The 17,436-nt window shown below is 49.8% G+C and overlaps 1 protein-coding gene across 3 annotated transcripts in view; it reads left to right on the plus strand.

The window, feature by feature from the left end:
* Positions 1–7,001: 7,001 nt before the first annotated feature.
* Positions 7,002–17,436, plus strand: part of RPS6KA1 (ribosomal protein S6 kinase A1) — a 42,981-nt gene continuing 32,546 nt past the window's right edge. For 2 of the 3 annotated variants that reach the window (XM_040535118.1, XM_040535122.1), the window contains exons 1-2: positions 7,002–7,201; positions 13,640–13,684. In XM_040535118.1, the coding sequence (XP_040391052.1) occupies positions 7,139–7,201; positions 13,640–13,684 (108 nt within the window). In that variant the 5' untranslated portion in view covers positions 7,002–7,138. The remainder of the gene's footprint in view (positions 7,202–13,639; positions 13,685–17,436) is intronic. The other variant, XM_040535121.1, reaches the window with a different exon arrangement.

Consider the following 17,436-nt stretch of genomic DNA (forward strand, 5'->3'; position numbering starts at 1 on the left):
CAGAAGAGGCCCAGCTGGACACTCCTTAGATTTCTAATATAAAGCACAAGTACCTCTTTTGGAAAGACGAATGTCTGAAGAGCGGTCTCCAAACTCCCTTTACTCATCATGAAGGTGAGCAGGGGAGAAGAGCGATTTAAAAAGCGGAAACAAAAAGTTCCCCCACTGTTAGCAAGTTCTGTTCCGCTCTCAAGTATTGATCCAGTCCCTGGGGAAGCAAAAAGGGAGTCTTCAATCTTTCAGCAACAAAGTACCAACCTTGCATTTCTGCTCCGTTTTATGGTGTGCTGAAAGACATGCAGCGTTGCAAAGTATCTAGGAGCCTCACTAACTCCAGACTTTTTTTTTTTTTAATGCTGATGAAGGACAAACAGGTTTTCTTTTGCCAGGTAATTGTCTTTCTGACATCACTGAACCTGTAGTGCCTTTTGTTCACTCCCCAGCAAGGAAACCAGTGAGCATGGGGTAGATATATCTGCTACCTGTATATGCAAGCCAGCTGAGTCATATCTGTGCCGCTTTGCAGTTTTAATCAGGTTCTCAAATACAGAAAAGAAGCATTAGAAGAAAAGTTGAAGACATACATTTCTCTCCCTAGGTGATGAAGGCACCTCTTTAGAAAGTTTTGCTTGTGTTATGTCTTCCTGTGGAATACAATTGGTCATTCTGCCAAAATATTCCCAGGCAGGATCACTTCTTACATTTTGGGAGTTTATTTCTCTGTTTGTTTTTGTGATGTGGCTTTTCAAGTCTGGATGTGTGCAGCAATCTCTGTTTTGTAAGAGTACTAAGAAGCTAAATACTGACAGTTATGATTATATCAGTCTTATTATATCAGAACAAATTGGAAATAAAGTCTTTTTGTGTGTGTGTGTGCTTTTTTTTTCCTCCATAAGAAAAATAGTTTACTTGGCTTGGAGTCTTTTGGCTTATCGTCAGGATTCCTGAAACGTACTTCCAATTTGGATTTTTTTTAACTTTGAATGATGGCATCCCAAACTGTGTAATGGGATAATTAGGAATGGGTATTTATGTGTGCCCTCTGTTAAGCAGGATGAGACTTGTCCAGTTGCATGATGTAGGCTTGAGACTGTGAAGAGTGGAATGACATTTTCCTCTAGCTGAAGCTGGGTTTCTGTTGAAATGTGTTTTTGTTTTCAGTTGCCGTATTTCCCTTCCCTGTCTGGAGAAACTGGGACCTGTGCACATCTGTCTGTTCTATAAGTAGCACAAAACTGAGGGAATCTATTTGTATACGCTTAAAAGACCCATCACTTGTTTGAGTTTTTAAACCTAAAAGAATTATAAAACTGACTACTTACCACTATTGTTTACTCAGCTTTCTCCCTGGCTAGGGGACAATGAAAACAGGCCCGAGAGTTTCACTTCTGTTTACAGTTTCTAATAGCTTTCTCTTTCATGTTATCACTCCCTTGCATAGCACTACAATTAAATAAACTACAAACATATCTGTATGCTAATTAAAACCAAAATTTGCCAGGTAACTTGTTCTAAATAACTTACCACCTGGGATGCAAACCTGCTTTAAAAATCTGCCTCTCTCACTCCCCCAAAAAACGCATTTGCTTGTATTTTATATGATTTTTTGTAAGTATTTTTCAGTTGTAGTTGAAGACCAAACTTCCCATTTTCCTTTCAAACAGGGAACTGAAGTCGTTGGGACCCGAACAGTTCTGCTCAGGTGTGTGTCTGCTGGTGCTACTGCGATGAATTCTCTGAGCAGCAGAGCTAAGGAAATAGCAAGCGTGTGCGGAGGCAGAGTGCAAGTTCGCAGCAGCTTGTTACGAATCCAAAAGGCTGAGCCAGAGCAAAGGCTGAACGGGCTGTGAAAATAGCTCCTCTGAGGTCCTAGGAAGTATCTAAAGGCTATGACAGCACCGAATGCAATTGGTCAGAGTATTATCAGACTCGCATAGTTTGAATACCAAAAAAGCAAGTCACCTTCCACTCTCCCCTTAGATAATGTTAAGAAGAGATGTCTGCGTTTGAAACAGATTATTTTCTCCTTTTGTTTGGATGTTAAGGGTTCTGTTCTGCATAGAAACAGGAACAGACCTCCACTCATTTATTTGCATCCAGGAAACGGAAGGTAACTGATATCAGGGGAGACTGACAGAGTGATTGTATCCATGACAACCAGCAGATATGGCCTTGCTGCCTGGCAGCTCATTCCCTGGTCGCCTTCCCAGGCCACAATCCCAGCTCCAGTGGGTCCCTTTCCTCGAGGCACCTCTTAGCTGCAGTTGGATGTTCCTGAGAGAGAGGTGCCCAATTCCCAAATGAAGTGAGTTTCCTAAAGGCAACAGCTTAATCAATTCTTGCCTCCATTAGCAAAACTCTTCCCTGACTTGTGCTGCGTGTGCTTCAGCCAAGGACTCCCTGGGAGCCCCAGAGGAGGTTTCAGAAAATCTGGTCCGTGGAGGAACGGCATGATTTACAGTAAGAACCCACAGGAGCAGGGTGGACTCAGCAATTTGCAGAGCCAGCAGGCAAAATGCAATATGTAGTACAAAAGAAAAGAAAAGGTTTCAGATACGCTAGGCACCTTAATAAATGCAGGAACTGGGGAGCTGAGCAAGGTCATCTGATGCTCACCTTCGCTGGAAGTACTGGCAGAAGTTAAACGTGTTTGCTCTCTGAATAGGCCTTCAGTCTGCACATGCCCCTTTCAGGAGAATGAAAGAGCTGCCTGGACTGTGATCCTCGAGGAACTCCTCATCCCACCGTCTGCTGTGGTGTATTTTCTGCATTCCAAATACTGCCTGGACCTGCCTTGGAAAACGCTGGCATTTGAGGCAGCTGCAGTTGCACACAGTGGTAAGGAACGGAAAGAAATCTGTCACAAAAGGAAGAAGCAATTCCACTGTTAAACCCAGCCAGAGTTCCTCATTTATAGGGCACCTGCTTTATATCTTAAGTGTGATGTTTGAACCACGCTAAGGAAAAATGTCTCCCTGGGATCAAAACAAGGTGATTTATCATCTCTTCCTTCATAGTGGAAAAACAAAGCAGAAGAGGCAAGGAAATGAGATCTTGAATTGTGAGCTGGGGATTAGAAGACGACAGGACATGGAGTTCAAATTCTATCCTGATGACCTGTTGAAACCGTGACTCAGTTTCCCTATTAGTAGTGGGGATAACAATGAACTAAGGAACTGATTAGTGAATCTTAAAAATACAAAGAAGGTTGCTGTAAGCTCTAATTAAACGACTGTCATGGTGTATACACAAAGCAGATTACATGAGCCTGTCTTTGGAAATCGTAGCAGGCATTTGGGACTCGGTTTGTGAGTTCTCATGCCTGCAATCTCTTTGCATTTCCTTATATGTTTAAAAGCGGCGTAACATGAAGCATGCAGTTCAAGAAAGATGCTCCCTGGCTCCAGTAGAGAAAACGGATAGGGAGAGCCATCGGAACGCTGTGTTACTGTCGGGTTAGGTGGAGAATCACTTAGGCAGCTTTTAGCGTAACGAGGAAAACTCTGCCTCTTCAAAGCCTGATTGGATTTGGTAATGTGGATAAGGACCGGTCTCGATACTTCCGCTGGGGAAGTGCTTCTCTGGGGATAACTGGCTTAACAAATGTTGTCAACCTCCCTGAAGAGGAAAATGTTACAAACCAAAAGCCAGCCAGCTGCAGAGGCAAAAATATCTACAATTGTATTTGAGGAGGATTTGATTTTTTTTAAAAAAACAAACCAAAACTGTAGCATTTTGAATTTTCAGCAAATTTAATACTGTTGAAAGGGCCAGCCAGTTGATCTGGAAGTCTCTGTTTACAATAACAGCGGCAGTCTAAATGGAAATGTAGAAATCATGCTATGAACTCTCTCCAGCCTGCAGCCCTCTCCAAAAAATGTCAGTATATACGTTTTAATCACTGTATTTAGCCATGACACTTACCCAAACAGCAGGCTCGGCTGTTCAGCTCTAAAGCACATTATTTGTACCCTGCTTTCAGGACGGGGGCTGTTTTTTATAGCTATTCTTTGACTAGAAAATAAATACCAGGGTAGACCACTACCTCATTTCACTTACCCAGACATCCTCCTCTGGACTTGCTAACAATCTAGTGTGACACATTTCATGTTCTGTTAATCTCCTGCACTAGGCAACACTGAATCACAATTACTGAAGGAAGGTCAGTCTGATAATAGATAGCATTGCTTCTCTTTGAGTCCTGTAGATGGGGATTGAGAGACCTTTAGATTGTCTACCCAGCACTGCTGCTGAATTGCTGTGCTATTATTTAGTCTTTTCGGGGGGGTTGTATAATTTTGAGGATACTGTAGAGCTACCTCAGCAAAACTCTCTCCTAGCCTTTAACAGAAGTAGCTGCACAGATGCGGGAAATAGTCATGCATAAATCATTTGTAGTCTCCCAAATATATTTAACTTGCCGTTTTATTAAGAATTGGGCAAGATAATTTGAGAATTTTGTTGAGATGCAGTGGCAGCCATGGGCGCAGAGCTGTCTTTTTCTTTGAGCCTAAAGAAGTCATTGCTCCGTAAAGCTTCATAATTTCTGTCTTTTGTCAAGCTCACGGTCAGCCTGCCTGTCATTCTGCTGTGAAATATGAAGGACTTTCTGCATCTCAATAGACCTACGAGGGGGTGGAAGCAGCAGTAGGTTCCTTTCTCCCTTCCCTTATTGAATTCCAATAGGTCTTGCTCTGCCCTCAAACTGTTCTTCTGCATATTGTCCATCAACCTTTCGCTGTGACCTTGAAAATTAAGACTCGCTTTCCTACCGGTTACCGTACCACCCTATAAGTGCCAAGGTTCCTTCCATTTCTCAACACTTTGCAATGAATTTATTTTATGTTTAGTGTTCTTAATTTCTGTTGTTGTTTACAGTAACAGTCGTGACCTTGGGGTCAGACACTTCTCAGGAGTTAATGACCAACTTGACTAAGATTACCCCCTCGGCTGCTGCAGATAACCGCTCAGCACCCGATCTTACCTGACCCGCAGGCACAAACCTGCCTTTGAAGCTGGGAGATGTTTTGCGGGTCACCTGATGGGAAATGTCCTTTGTGCCTGTCGTTATGGCTTACCTGCTCTGCGTGGGTTTGCCACCCGGGTGGGAAGCTCCAAGAGCACCGGAATGTCACCCAAAGGTCGCATTCATGGAGCCTGGCATTAAGGCATGGCAGGTCACAAAGAGCAGTGCCTCGTTTTGTTCTCCTTCCAGAAAACATCGAGAGAGCCCTCTGCTACACGCACTTCTCTTTGTGTTCCCACCACAGACCTGTTCAACATGCACGCAGAGCAGATGGAAATCCAGAAAGGGAGATGCGTTTTGCAATTAAACGTAGAAGGTAAGTGGGATGCCAGTATTGACATCATCGTGTTATTGATGCCATTCAAAACAGGTTCCAATCTGCAGCAGCTGCAGGATGGATGTAACCAGACAGCACGCCGTGTCCCAGGCAATACGGGGAAATTACGGACAGCTTTGGAGCTGAATTAATAACTCTCCACGAGATCTGCTTCAGCTTGCACCAAAAGTAAGTGACATGAGTTTAATTGGCTGTAACAGGGCCTCGCTTAGTACCAGCCTGGTGGGTTTGTGTTACCGAACGCCTTCATCTGGGACTCCAACACTTAGGGCAGAGAGGGGTGCTCTGCACGCAGGACTAGGAGGCAGCGGTTCCCAGGCTCGGCTCAAACACTTTCTGTCACCCTGGGAATTTTTTACACACGATTCCCCCACATGTGAAACAGATAACAGCCTAAACCACAAGCAGGTCCTGATGATGACTTACAGATTAGTTTAAGTGTTGTGAAGATTAACTGGAATTTTTCCGTGTTGTGCTCTGCCCTAATTGAGCTTTTTCTGAGTTCGCTGCCCTCTCTGAACAGGTTATGGGCTTAGGACTGTGCAATGCTGACTTCTTGGGACAGATGCCTGCAGAATACAAAACCGAGCTGTATGTGCTTTCACTTGGGCTCATTAAATGGTATTTCCAGCCACACCTTGATGAGGTCAACCCATAGCGATGCACCCTTTCAAAAAGATTTTTTATAACAATTCTGTAGTGAAACACAAAAACATGATGCCTTGGGTTTGGGTAACTTTTTCCTATGTGAGAAGCCTGGCAAATAGAACAGCGATTGTACAGGAGCACTTGTGCTTAAGGCACCTTTCCTTTGAGGATCTCCAAACGGTGTAGAAAGGTGGATGTGGGTGTTTTTAATCCATGTCTTGCCAGGAACAGAAAGGGGAGGAGGGCCCTACAAGCAGCAATGAGTAGCAACTCCCTGTGCATCTCGAACTTAGAATCCAGATTTCCCGGAGACGTTTCCTGCTTTAAACAGAAATACAAATTGTCTCTTAGCGAGTTTACCCTCACAGCCTCTTCCTCTGGTGCTGTCGTGCAGCACTGTGTGTGCAGTGAACCAGCTGGTGACTTCTGCAGCTCTAGAGGGGAAGGATCCTTCCCGGGCACAGAAGAGCTGGACGCTCAGGGCAGTGCAGCTTGCGGTAGGTTTGCTGTTCGGGTGCCTCTTGGTGCCTTGGAGGATTTCCTCACTAGCCACACGCGCGCAGCGGCTGCCCCTCACCTTGCAAGCACCAGGCAGTGCCTTACCACCAGCTCTAAGATCTCTTTGCCTAACGGGCACATCCCGAATTTATCAGGCTAAAAAACGCCCAGGCAAGCCTGCGGCTGAGCGGGAACGCGTCGCCCCGAGCAGCCTCGGCGCCCGCCGAAGGTGCAGAGCGGCGCCCAGCCGAGCTCTGCGTCCTCCCCCCAACCCGCCTCGCGTGGGGCACCCGCCCACGGGCAGCCCCCGGCGGAGCTGCCCGGAGCCCTCCCGCAACTTCGCCGCGGGCCCTGCCCTGCTCTCGCTGCCTCCCCCCGCCAGCTCCCGCTCCCCGGCGGCCCCCAGCCTCCCCCGGAGCTCTGCGGGCGGAGCGGCGCCGCCTTCCCCCGGCCCCCCCCGGCCGCCCCGGCCCGCCCCGCCCCGGCCCGCCCCGCCGCTCCCGGCCCGGCCCGGGGAGCCGGTGCCCAGCGCGGGGCGCCGAGCCGAGCCGAGCCGAGCCGTGCCGTGCCGTGCCGAGCCGAGCCGAGCCCCGCCGAGCCCCGCGGGGCAGTCACAGCCCGCCGCCAGCATGCCGCTCGCCCAGCTGGCCGAGCCCTGGCCCAACATGGAGCTGGTGCATCTGGACACGGAGGTGAGCGGGGCACCGGCCCTTCCCGGGGGGCAGCGCCGCCCCCCAGGGGGCTCCGCGGAACAAAGGAGCGCCCGGCCGGCCTCCCTCTTCCCTTCCTTCCCTCCCTCCTTCTTTCCTTCCTTCCCTCCTTCCTTCCTTCCCTCCGCTCCTGCCCCGCCGCTGCCCGGCCCCGCGGACCCTCCCCGCGCGTTTCCCCGCAGGGCTCCGGGCTGGGCTGGGGGCCGGCTGGCTCCCGGCTCGGCGGATCGCGGGGCTGGAGGCCGGCGTGAGCTGCTCCGGCTGCTCCGAGCCGCAGGGCTCTGCGGGCACGGCCGTTGTGCCCACCGGGGCTGGGAGCGCCGGGGGCTGCATGGCTCCGCTGCTTCCCTTGCAGGCTTTCATGATGAGTAACGCGTGAGTAGCGTGCACCTCTCTTCCCACCCAAACACGGGGGAAGGCTGGCCCTGCTGAAGGCCCCGGGAATAAATGCCTGTGATTTTGGTTTTTTCTCCTTAAGCCTTCCTTGCTGTCTGTCTGCCTAGACCCAGCTGCCCTGGCAGGCCCGTGTGGCAGGTTCGGGGTACCCAGCCATGGCTCTGTTTTACTTTGCTGGATGTGTGCGCTTCCCTCTTGCTTTGCTCTTTGCCTTTAATGAAGGCTTCCAGCCCAGATGTGCAGGACAGTGCACAGCATCTGTCCGCATCTGCAGGCTTGCCTCACAGCCATTTCGGAATAAAGGGACAGCTTGTAGCAGTTTTCACCCGCTGCAGAGCAGCCAGCTGAGGCAGTGTGCTCTGGCACTCTTTAGTTAAACATCTCCTAATCCAAATTGGAACTAGCCGCTTTGCTGGAGGAGTGATAGGGGCGGTGTGGATTTTGTCCCAGGCGCTTTGCTCAGACCCTGGTGCTCTCCCACTTGGCTGGACTGAAGGCTGTCACGCTCCTTTACCCCTCCTGTCACACTTAGGGATGTTGTGATGGTTAACTGCTCGGATGTGCTTGTTCCTATTTAAAATTTTCACTTGAGGGACCTTTACTCAGAGCACAGGCAGCGTTTCACTAAGCACTGCAGCGACAGCAGAAAGGTCTGCTGGCGACCGGAGGGGAGGTTGCCCAATCTTCATCAGCCAGATGCGGCGAGTCTTCTCCTGGAGACTTCCCGGGGCGGGTGGGAGCCGTGCGGGGGATCCCCGTGCTGCGTGTGTGCATCTGGCACGAAGGTGCGGGTGCAGTGGGCTGAGGGCATCCGTTCTGAAGCATCGCTTGAGTCACGAGGATGTGTTTGTGCGCGAAGGTGGGAGAGGATGGCAGTCCTGCAGCGACTTGATCGTGATTCCTGAGACCGCGTCACGTGCGCGGAGCCAGCCGGGTGTGCTGGGGTAGGTTCGAGCTGGATTACAGCGCTTTGTAATTGTGGTTTCTCTCTTCCGAAGCAGGAAGATAGCCTGGAAACTAGACGTGTCATGGGAGGAAACGAACGCTAGTGCCCAGGGCAATAAATGCCATCGGTGAGATTTCATTTACTGCCTAATCCCAGGTCTCAGGTGCCAGGCAGCCGGCTGTGTCAACATCACGAGATCTCTTGACCGGAACTGGCTGCGGGGGGGGCCGGTGCATTTGTCAGCCAGAGTCAGTTGTGAAGATCGTGGCAGCACCAAGAATGATTTCCCCACTGCATTAGTTAACAGGTGTGTTAACTGTAAATGGAAATTTTGGGGCCTTCCTTCCCCCAGCTCACCTTGACCAGAGCTCTAGGTCAGCTCCAGGGTCAGGAGCAGCTTGCAGGTGATATTTCTGAAGGTCAGTCTCTTTACATCTCAGTACCACCCCAAATGTGATGTTAGCAATTTAGTTCCCTGAGGCTCGAGGTGAGCAGGTACGTGTGATCATACGGGTGGTTTCACCTCTGAGCCTGGCTGTCACCACCTGTGCCAGATGTTGCTGCATTCCTTCAGATTCTGCAGCCTGTCTGCAAACCGCAGCGAGGGACTTAGGCTCGGTGCGGGTTTGTTTTTACCTTGTGAGGTTAAAGTCACCGAGAGCAGAGGCCCAAGCAGAAAGTTTTAACCTCTCCCGGGCAAGGTGGTACCACGGAGAAATGAAAGAGACTTTTCTGGAATGTCAGTTACGTAAATTGCCTGGGATCCTTGCCATCGAGGTCTGAAACCGGCTTCCTTGAACCTTTGCTTTCTGAGTCACAGAAAGGTGCTGTCACCGCGCTGGAGGAGGCATCAGGCCCATTGTTTCAGATTTGGGGTTTTTCCACTGCGCTCCCCGAGCGGTTGCTGCTGGGGACCGGTCACAGCTGGCGCCTGTTGTCGCAGCCGGCCGGGGAGTGGGTGGCAGTGGGAGCAGGAACAGATCCGCTGCAGGAGACAAGTCCCTCTGTCCTGGGCACTGAGCTCGCTTCATAATACTTTTTCATTCCCTCTTCCCTCAGAAGCTTATATTATTCGGAATATTGCTTATGTAGTAGAAAAATCTGGCTGGGGCAGAGTATAAGCGACAGAGTGGAGTTGAATGACTTCATCACCATAGCGATGGAAACTGTCATCTGGGCTATGCGTTTCTTTAAACTCTTCTCTTGTTACACAAACATACAGCAACACAACTGACGTGGGATTACGACAAACCCAACCACTTCAAGCTAATTATTTTTGCCTGTATCATCCTTTATTGAGCAGAAGCTGTTCATGAGTAACTATCTTTTTCAAGCATCTTAGCTGAACAGTGCATAAAACAGTGATCAAAGATACGGGAGGAAGCCAAGTGACTTGTGTCTCTGATACGCCTCATGCAGAGTCTCCTTGGTCTGGACTACGTGGGTTCTGCAGAAAAGAGTTGATCTTTATTTTTTTTCAGAATTCTTTTGTTTCTCTGAAGTGCAATAGGCAAGATCCACTTAAAAATAGAAATAAAATGTCTTGTTCTTGTGTCAAGTGAGCAGAAGCTCTGGGGTGAAGGGTTTCTTCCCCTGCTGCTGCCTGCTTGAATGTTTCACCCTTCATCGAAGGGGGGAGAAGGAGCACCCTTGGTACCTGCTCCCCGTGGCTTATATATGGGTATCTCGGAAGTGACCAGCCAAAACCTAGAGGTCCAGAAATAGCAGCAGGCTGCCTGGCTAAGCAGAGCTGTCGATAATCCGGGATGACTTGTGCTGATGCTGCTAACTATAGAGCACAGGCCTTGATGGCAGCAGGAGTGGGCACAGGCGCGCGTGGTCCTGCCGGGGGTGAGACTTGTCCTGGCTTCAGATTAGAGCAGCGGTGGCTTGTTCTGTAAATTGCTCCTCCCTGTGCTGCAGATTATGTGGAATTAAAGGGATTCAAAATGCAAGATGCCCTAAGATAAATATCTCCAGGTTCAGCCAGGCTGGCAGTTATGTAACTGAATACACTTCTTTCCCAGTACACTTTTCTGCGTGCCATTAAGAAAAGTTCTTAGAGTAGCGTGTGCGCTGTAGGGCCTTTGCATTAACTCCCAGACAGCTTTAGCTGTCGTTCAGCTAGAGGTGCCCTAGCTGCCGGGCTGACACCCCGTGTGGCCGTCAGATGAGCTCTGTAATCACCGTGTCCCTTGGCCACGGAGCGGTGCTGTCTGGAAAGCCGTGGGGACATCCCGCTGTCCCCTGGCGAGGCACGTGAGACCAAGCCCTGCTCGGTCTGCGTCAGCTCCTTGCTGCCGTGGGCACCCAAGGGAAGGCGCCGTGCCTCCCTCCTGCAGCAGGTGCTGCCTGGTTGCTGCCTGCAGGGAGCTCTTGGGGGTTGCTTTCAGAGTAGGACACTGAGGCCACTCCTCTCCAGCCAGGAGAACAGTGTGCGGTAAGAGTGGATCTGGCACAATCGGAGGCAAACACACATGCACTCGCTAACACGCTGTGCGTGGTATGCAGGGGGAGTGCAGAAATAAAGCATTTTAAAGAGACAGACGTCAAACCCAGAAACCCTCCAACTATTTCAGCTCTCCTTGTACTGCGGCGAATAGCTGTATGTTATCCTGCGAGGTGATGAGTCTAGTTGTGAGTGTGTTTCCATCTTGGAAGCTTACAAATGGCTCTTGAACCCCATATGAGGGCATAAAGGCTCTGTTTCTTCTCTCGGGTAGAAGGAAAACACTTGGCTGTAAATACTACAATTCTCTCCGTACAAATCCATCCAACATCAGCTCGTGAACGTGACTGTTGCATTAGGAGCTTCATCTCGCTAAGGCCACGGATTTACGTGCCCAGGAAGCCTCCCTAGGACGGACACTGTTCTGTTTGTTTCCACGTCCCTTCCGTTCCCAGGTAGGATTGATTGCTATCAGCAGCAAGTGCACGGAACAAGTGTCCCTCGGGGTAGGGAGCTGATGAACTGCAGCGCTCAAAAGCTCTGGCAGGTCCTGGTGTCTCCTAGCTCAGCCCCGAAGCTGAGGGCTTGAACAGACCCTGCCTTCGCTTGCCAGATGCTGATCTTCCCAGGGGAATAAAAGAGCTTGTCCCATGCATCAACTCATCCCCTCTCCTGACACGTGCCTTGTAGATCTGCTCTCCAGACCATGAGCCAGGCGGTATTTCTCTGTCTGACATGGAAATTGTACTTCTTACGGGACTCGAGCTGTTTTAGACATAAACAGCCCTCCCAGAGCTATGGTTTTAATTAGCAGCAACTTACAGATTGTTGATCAGTGACAGCTGAGCCAGTAAACACGAGCATGTTTCCAAGTCTGGCTGTCTTCAGCACGGTGTCTCCCCTTCTTCATGGAGGATATACATAAACATAAACTCTTACTTCATTTCTTAGATATTCTGTGTGCTAATGTCACTAATAGCTCTGTGTAAACATCAGGCCTGTGTTCCTCTGGAAGAGCTTGGTGCGTGGTAGCGTGCGATTACTTCATTTCAGTTGTTGCCTGAAAATCCTAGGAGCTCCAACCCCATTGTGAGTGGTACTAAGGTGACTTAGGGAGCTCAGAGTAACTCCATGTAAACGTAAATGTTGCGGGGCCAGCATCAGGCTGAGGCAGGTCTTCCTTCCCCTAGCTGGTGTGGCGGTTCTCTGCACTGTGGTGGAGCTAAGCTCTGCTGGGAGCTGCTGCAGGCGGCGCTGGCTGGGCTGAGTCAGGAGCAGAGAGACCTGAACAGGAAGACCCATGGAGACTGGTGGCTGGGGTTTGAGTTATCTGAAAACCACGCTTGTATAGAAATTTAGCTCTTTAGTGCTCCATCCTTTGTTACGAGCTAGGTGCAAGCAGGTACCCAAACAGTTTAAACACAGCACTGATGACCTCCTATGGAAAGGAGGAGAGTGGAAGCACCAAGTGGATGCTGTAGGAAGAGAGCATAACATCAGAAGGAGGTTTTCCCAGTGGCCCCAAAGCTCCCTGAAAATCAGCAAATGCAAGTTTTCCCCTTAAAGGCAGTGAAACCCAAACATTCAACTAGGAATCTGAGGCTGAAATACAAATGTGTTGTGCTTCTTCTTTCAGACTGTAAGATCTAAAGAGAAGTGAATAAATATGCTTTGTTCTTTCAGGTAAAGTGAGGGCTTCCATGATTTCTGGAGCCTGAGACGAGTGCAAATAGATGTCAAAGGAAAACCTTCTTGCCCTTGTTTTTCTCCCTACTCTGCAGAAACCCTTTTGTACACGCTTACCCTGCTCTGAGTATCTCTAAGTAAATCCCACCCACTTCTGCTCCTGCTCCTGCTGGCTCCTCCAGGCACGGTGCTGTGCTGAACCTGATACGCCTGTGGTTCAGCGCTGTGTGACTGGCCTGGTGCCACTGCAGGCAGCTCAGGTCACCTGTTGTGACTTTGTACAGAGCCCCAGCAACAGAAGCTTGACTTGCAGGCCAAAGATGGCCTGAAGCCAGGTGGTGGCGATTTCCTACAGTGATACCAGCTGTGATAAGGTAATAAATTACTGATAAAAGCTCATATTAAAAACCAATGTAAAGGCAAAATGGCTGTGAGGCTGTAAATTGCATGCTAGCAGTGCTGTCCTGTCTTCACCTGGTTTCCCCCCGCTTGCTTCTTCGTGAGTCCCGGAGCGACAGTGGAGGGTGTAGCTGCCACGCGAGTGCCGGAGGTGGGATAGCGCAGCCGCACCGCTGGGTTTCTGTCTCTGGAGCAGCCCCTGCAGCACACGCTGCTGAGAGCGGGACTCCTGTACGCACCAACCCGGGAATCTGTGCCTGAGAAGTGCAGGGATGAGGCGGATCCCACAAGCAATACCAGCCCTAATTGCAGACTCCCTGGGCAAGAGACTTTGTTTACACAAGTGTTTTTTTTGTTGGCAGAAAGAGTCTTTTGCTGTGCCCCCAAGATGTAAGGGAAGAGTTCAACCCTCTTGTACCATGTCTGAAAGTGGCATCCCCCTGTTCGTCCAGCATGAAATGCTCTCAGAGCAGAGGCCCCAGGGGGTGTCAGAGGAGTGGTCCGTGCCTGGTGTGTGCTAACAGCAGGTTCTCTTCCTTTGCAGAATGGGCAGGCTGCTCCAGAAGAAAGTGGGAATCCTCCATCCAAGGTAAAAATGCAGCAGGGTTAAGTCTTTTACTCATCCCTCTGAGCTGCATGTGGTGTGTGAGCTGACTTGGTGAATGGGTTGGGGAAGGCTATTTTTAAATCCTGTAAGCTGCTGCTTTGTAATCTGGATGAGTGCATGCAGGAGCGTGAGGGACTGGAGCAGAGGAAGAGGAAAGCCAAGCCCTCCTTCCTCCTGTCCCTTTGGTCATCCAAAATATCCGGGAAGTTTCCTAAAGGGCCATCTGAGTCTAGCACACCGGAGGTGGACTAGCAGCTGTAGAGGAGGGCTAGAAGTGAGAATCCCTGGGGTGTTTCAGTGCCATATTTACATGCTTCTCTGTTGAGATCTTGCCAGGTGGGGTGAGAAATGCAAGAGTATTTGATGGGTTTGGCACAGCTGCCCTTGCAGAGTGCCTGGTTTCTGTTTATTCTCTTGCCCTGGTGGAGCTAGGAGACGCTCCACATCTGTCATGTTGCCCTCTGCATCCCCATTAACAGCAGCAGGGAGTGGTAGAGGGAAGTGATCTGCTGTCTCCCTGCTCCCCACATGAGCAACGTGATGTTGAAGGACGTGATTACTCTGATGTGAACCCTCTCCAAGTACAAGACCGAGAACTGATGTTGTCAACACAGGTGTTTCCTACTAGTGCACACTGTGCCTTTACTTCTCTGTCCTGCAAGACACTGTAGAGCAGAAGGGCAGCAGAAAAGGCATTTCAGTGCCCTCAAAGCACAAGCCTTTCCGTATTTCCTTTTCTGATATGCACATGCTGTAATTATGAAGAATGACTGTCCGTGTTTGATTTGGCTTGGGGACCTTGCTGAATGGCCTGGCTAGAGTTTGTCCCGTTCTTTACACTCGATGAGTGCCCTGTGGCAGTTTGTCTCTGAATCATTGTTTGTGCCAAAGGCCATGGAGGCTTATTGTGTTGTTTCTCAGTTACCATAACGTTTTTAGTAAAAGAAATTTAAGCATAAAACAATCGGCTACTTTTCAGCTAGTTCTTTTCCAGAAGCTTACGCTGAACTTCTAGTATTGCCGTTGCATCTCAACTACCTGTTCTGCTTTCCTGGGCTAGCTGTTAGGCACGTTTCCAGTGGCCTGCAGGAAATGTGGTATGGGTCAGATGAACTCAGGTCAGTGACACTGCACTTCTCTCCCCTGAGCATAATGGTTTTATGGTTCTTCACTCTGCCTGCATCTCTGGCACGGAAGAAAATCTGTGTCTCGTTTGGTTAGATTCCAGCTGGGCTTGTAAGACTTGAGACTTTGCCTGTTTCATCTTCAAACGCTTGGCTAGACTGCCCTCCCGTGAAAGTAGCTGAAGGATGATGCTTTAAAAACAGTTGAAGACTTTTTTTTTTCTTTGAAGAACATCACTGGGACAAAGCCTGGCCGAACCCAGCTGTAGATACAGCCCCTCAAAAAGATGGTGCAATAAAGGCTAAAAAGCATGCGGGGTTTTCTTTGCCTTTTCTGTTTCTATGTCTGTCCCTCTGTGAGACGTGAGAGTCAAGGTCCCGTTGCAGCTGGGGAGCCTGGAGCAGAGAAGCAGGCAAGTTGTCCAGCATCCCGCAGCAGGCTGGGAAGGGAACACAAGAGCCTTGTGCTGTGTACAGGTGTCCTGCTGTGCACTTTTCCAAGGCCCCATGGCCCAAATGCCTGTGAGCAGCGTCTGACAATCCCATTTTCGGTAACTTTTAAATGTGTGAAGCCCTGCTACGCGCTCCTGAAATAACCTCTGTCGCATTTTCCAAGTTTGTACAAGGTATATATATTCCACCAGCACAAAGACAAATGAAATCCCTACTATAAACACATACCTTAAACTTCAGGGCTAACTGGCACTCTGAGCCAGCTCTGATGCTCCAGAGGGGGGACGCAGGCAGGCAGCTAGCTCGGTATCTATGTATTTTTCTGTTCGCTTGGGAGCAGACGTCAGCAGTCTGGTGCTGACTCTTGCTTTTCACCTACAGCAAGGACTAAAGAAGGAGAACTAAGCAGCGGTAAACATCCGAGGCTGTGTATCTGTAAGCTGAAAGTTGCTCGGGATCGCTTCCATGCCCCTCTGTTCTAGCTGTGTGTAAGGACAAGAGGCACCTTTATCCCACGTTTGTACTTGCTATCCTCTTGCGGCTAATTCTGTGATCTCTTCTAAAAATAGGCCAAAGCAGCAACAGCGGCCATTACTCAACGCCCACACGAGTGCCATGCCTCCTCCTGTCCCCATAAGCAGGATGCTGCCGGAAGTAAAATCTTTATTTGCTTGGGCAACAACTAAAGAAACTCTGAAAAGGAGGAAGTCCAAGAGTTCCTCAAAAGAGTTGGGAACTTGGCAGCTGGCGGCACAAGACCTGATGCCTGCCTCATCTCTCTCCCACCTCGCTGCTCCTGTTGCACGTCAGGGCCTTTGGGCATGAAACACAACGGAATGGTCACTGCAGATGCAGCAAGGAGATATTTTGGGCTAGGCTGCCTGTGGTCTGTGAATAGCCCGATACTTTCTAGTTGCCTTTGTAGCTGCAGCTCCGCTTCCTTCCCGGGACAGCTGGTGCGTTTCACAACAACTTCTGGCTTTTATTCCTGCGTGGCTTCCCACCTTTCAAGAACGATTGTGGTACACAAGTCCCTGCAAGCATCTTACCCTGGCGTGTTTATCTGAGTATCTTGGAAATGCCTGCAAGATCCTACAGGTTGGGCAGAGCGTTTTCCAGGGCGACTGCCTCCCCTTGTGTGGTTCTGCAGAGTCAGGGCATCCCAACAGCATTCCAGCTCTGTGGCCATAGGAATCCCAAGCCAAACCTTCTCCTGACAGTGAGCACAATCCTAAATTGCTAATGTCTGGATCCTTGCTTATCTGGATGTTCCCAGTGTGTATCTGTTAGAACAGTTTGCAGTCTGCTAGGCAGTCCTGGCCACATCTTTAAAACCGATCCAACTAATCCAGCTGCATTGAGCAGGAGGTCTGTGGAAAAGCTAGGTGTGAGGATGTCTTTTATTTAACACCTCTCCTTTGGTAACGTTAATTCAGCCTGTTTAAATTTGACATTGGCTTTATGATAGCAGCAGTGCAGTCAGCGCAATGTTCCGGTGCAACTTCTGTGGGCTGCTGAAGAGAAGAGCTGTTATTTCCCATCCGTGTTGGTGACAGGGGTTTTGTATTGCTCACAGAGCACGACTGATACCTCCAACATCTTCCACATTTCAGAGAGGGCTCAGGGCCCGCTTTCTTCCTGTTCTGTTTTTTTTGACACAAGTTGGGCTGACACCGGGTTCCCCCAGAGAGAAACATCTCCTGCGACAGGCTCGGGTCAATCCGCTGGCTTCCCCGGCAGAGCCACGCATCTGTGCTGGTCAGCAGCAGAACACGAGGGCTCTTGCCGTGCTCTCAAAAGCTGCTCTGTGCCAGGGGCTAATTGCCAGCCCTGTGCGTTGGTCTTTTGGTATGGAATCTCATTCTCTCCTATGTTCTCTAGATTTTAATTGTCAAGTAGGCTGAAGATTGGTCCCTGTTCAGCTGGGGAATGGCAGCAGAGGGCTTGAATTGAGTGGAAAAATGAAACCTCTCATAATTGGGGCTTTACAGCATGCCCTGCAGCCAGTTTGGCTGAGGGGTGAGCATGTACTCCATGAAGGTGCCAAGTGTGAGGAATTGTACGTGAAAGTACAACACCCAATTAGCGAAATCATTTGATAATGAAGAGCAGAGGAGGGGATTTGCAGTGTCGAGTGTGCCCACTCTCTCTGGAGGT

This window comes from Cygnus olor, chromosome 23 (genome assembly GCF_009769625.2).
Source record: "Cygnus olor isolate bCygOlo1 chromosome 23, bCygOlo1.pri.v2, whole genome shotgun sequence".
In the NCBI taxonomy this organism is placed as follows: Eukaryota; Metazoa; Chordata; class Aves; order Anseriformes; family Anatidae; genus Cygnus; species Cygnus olor.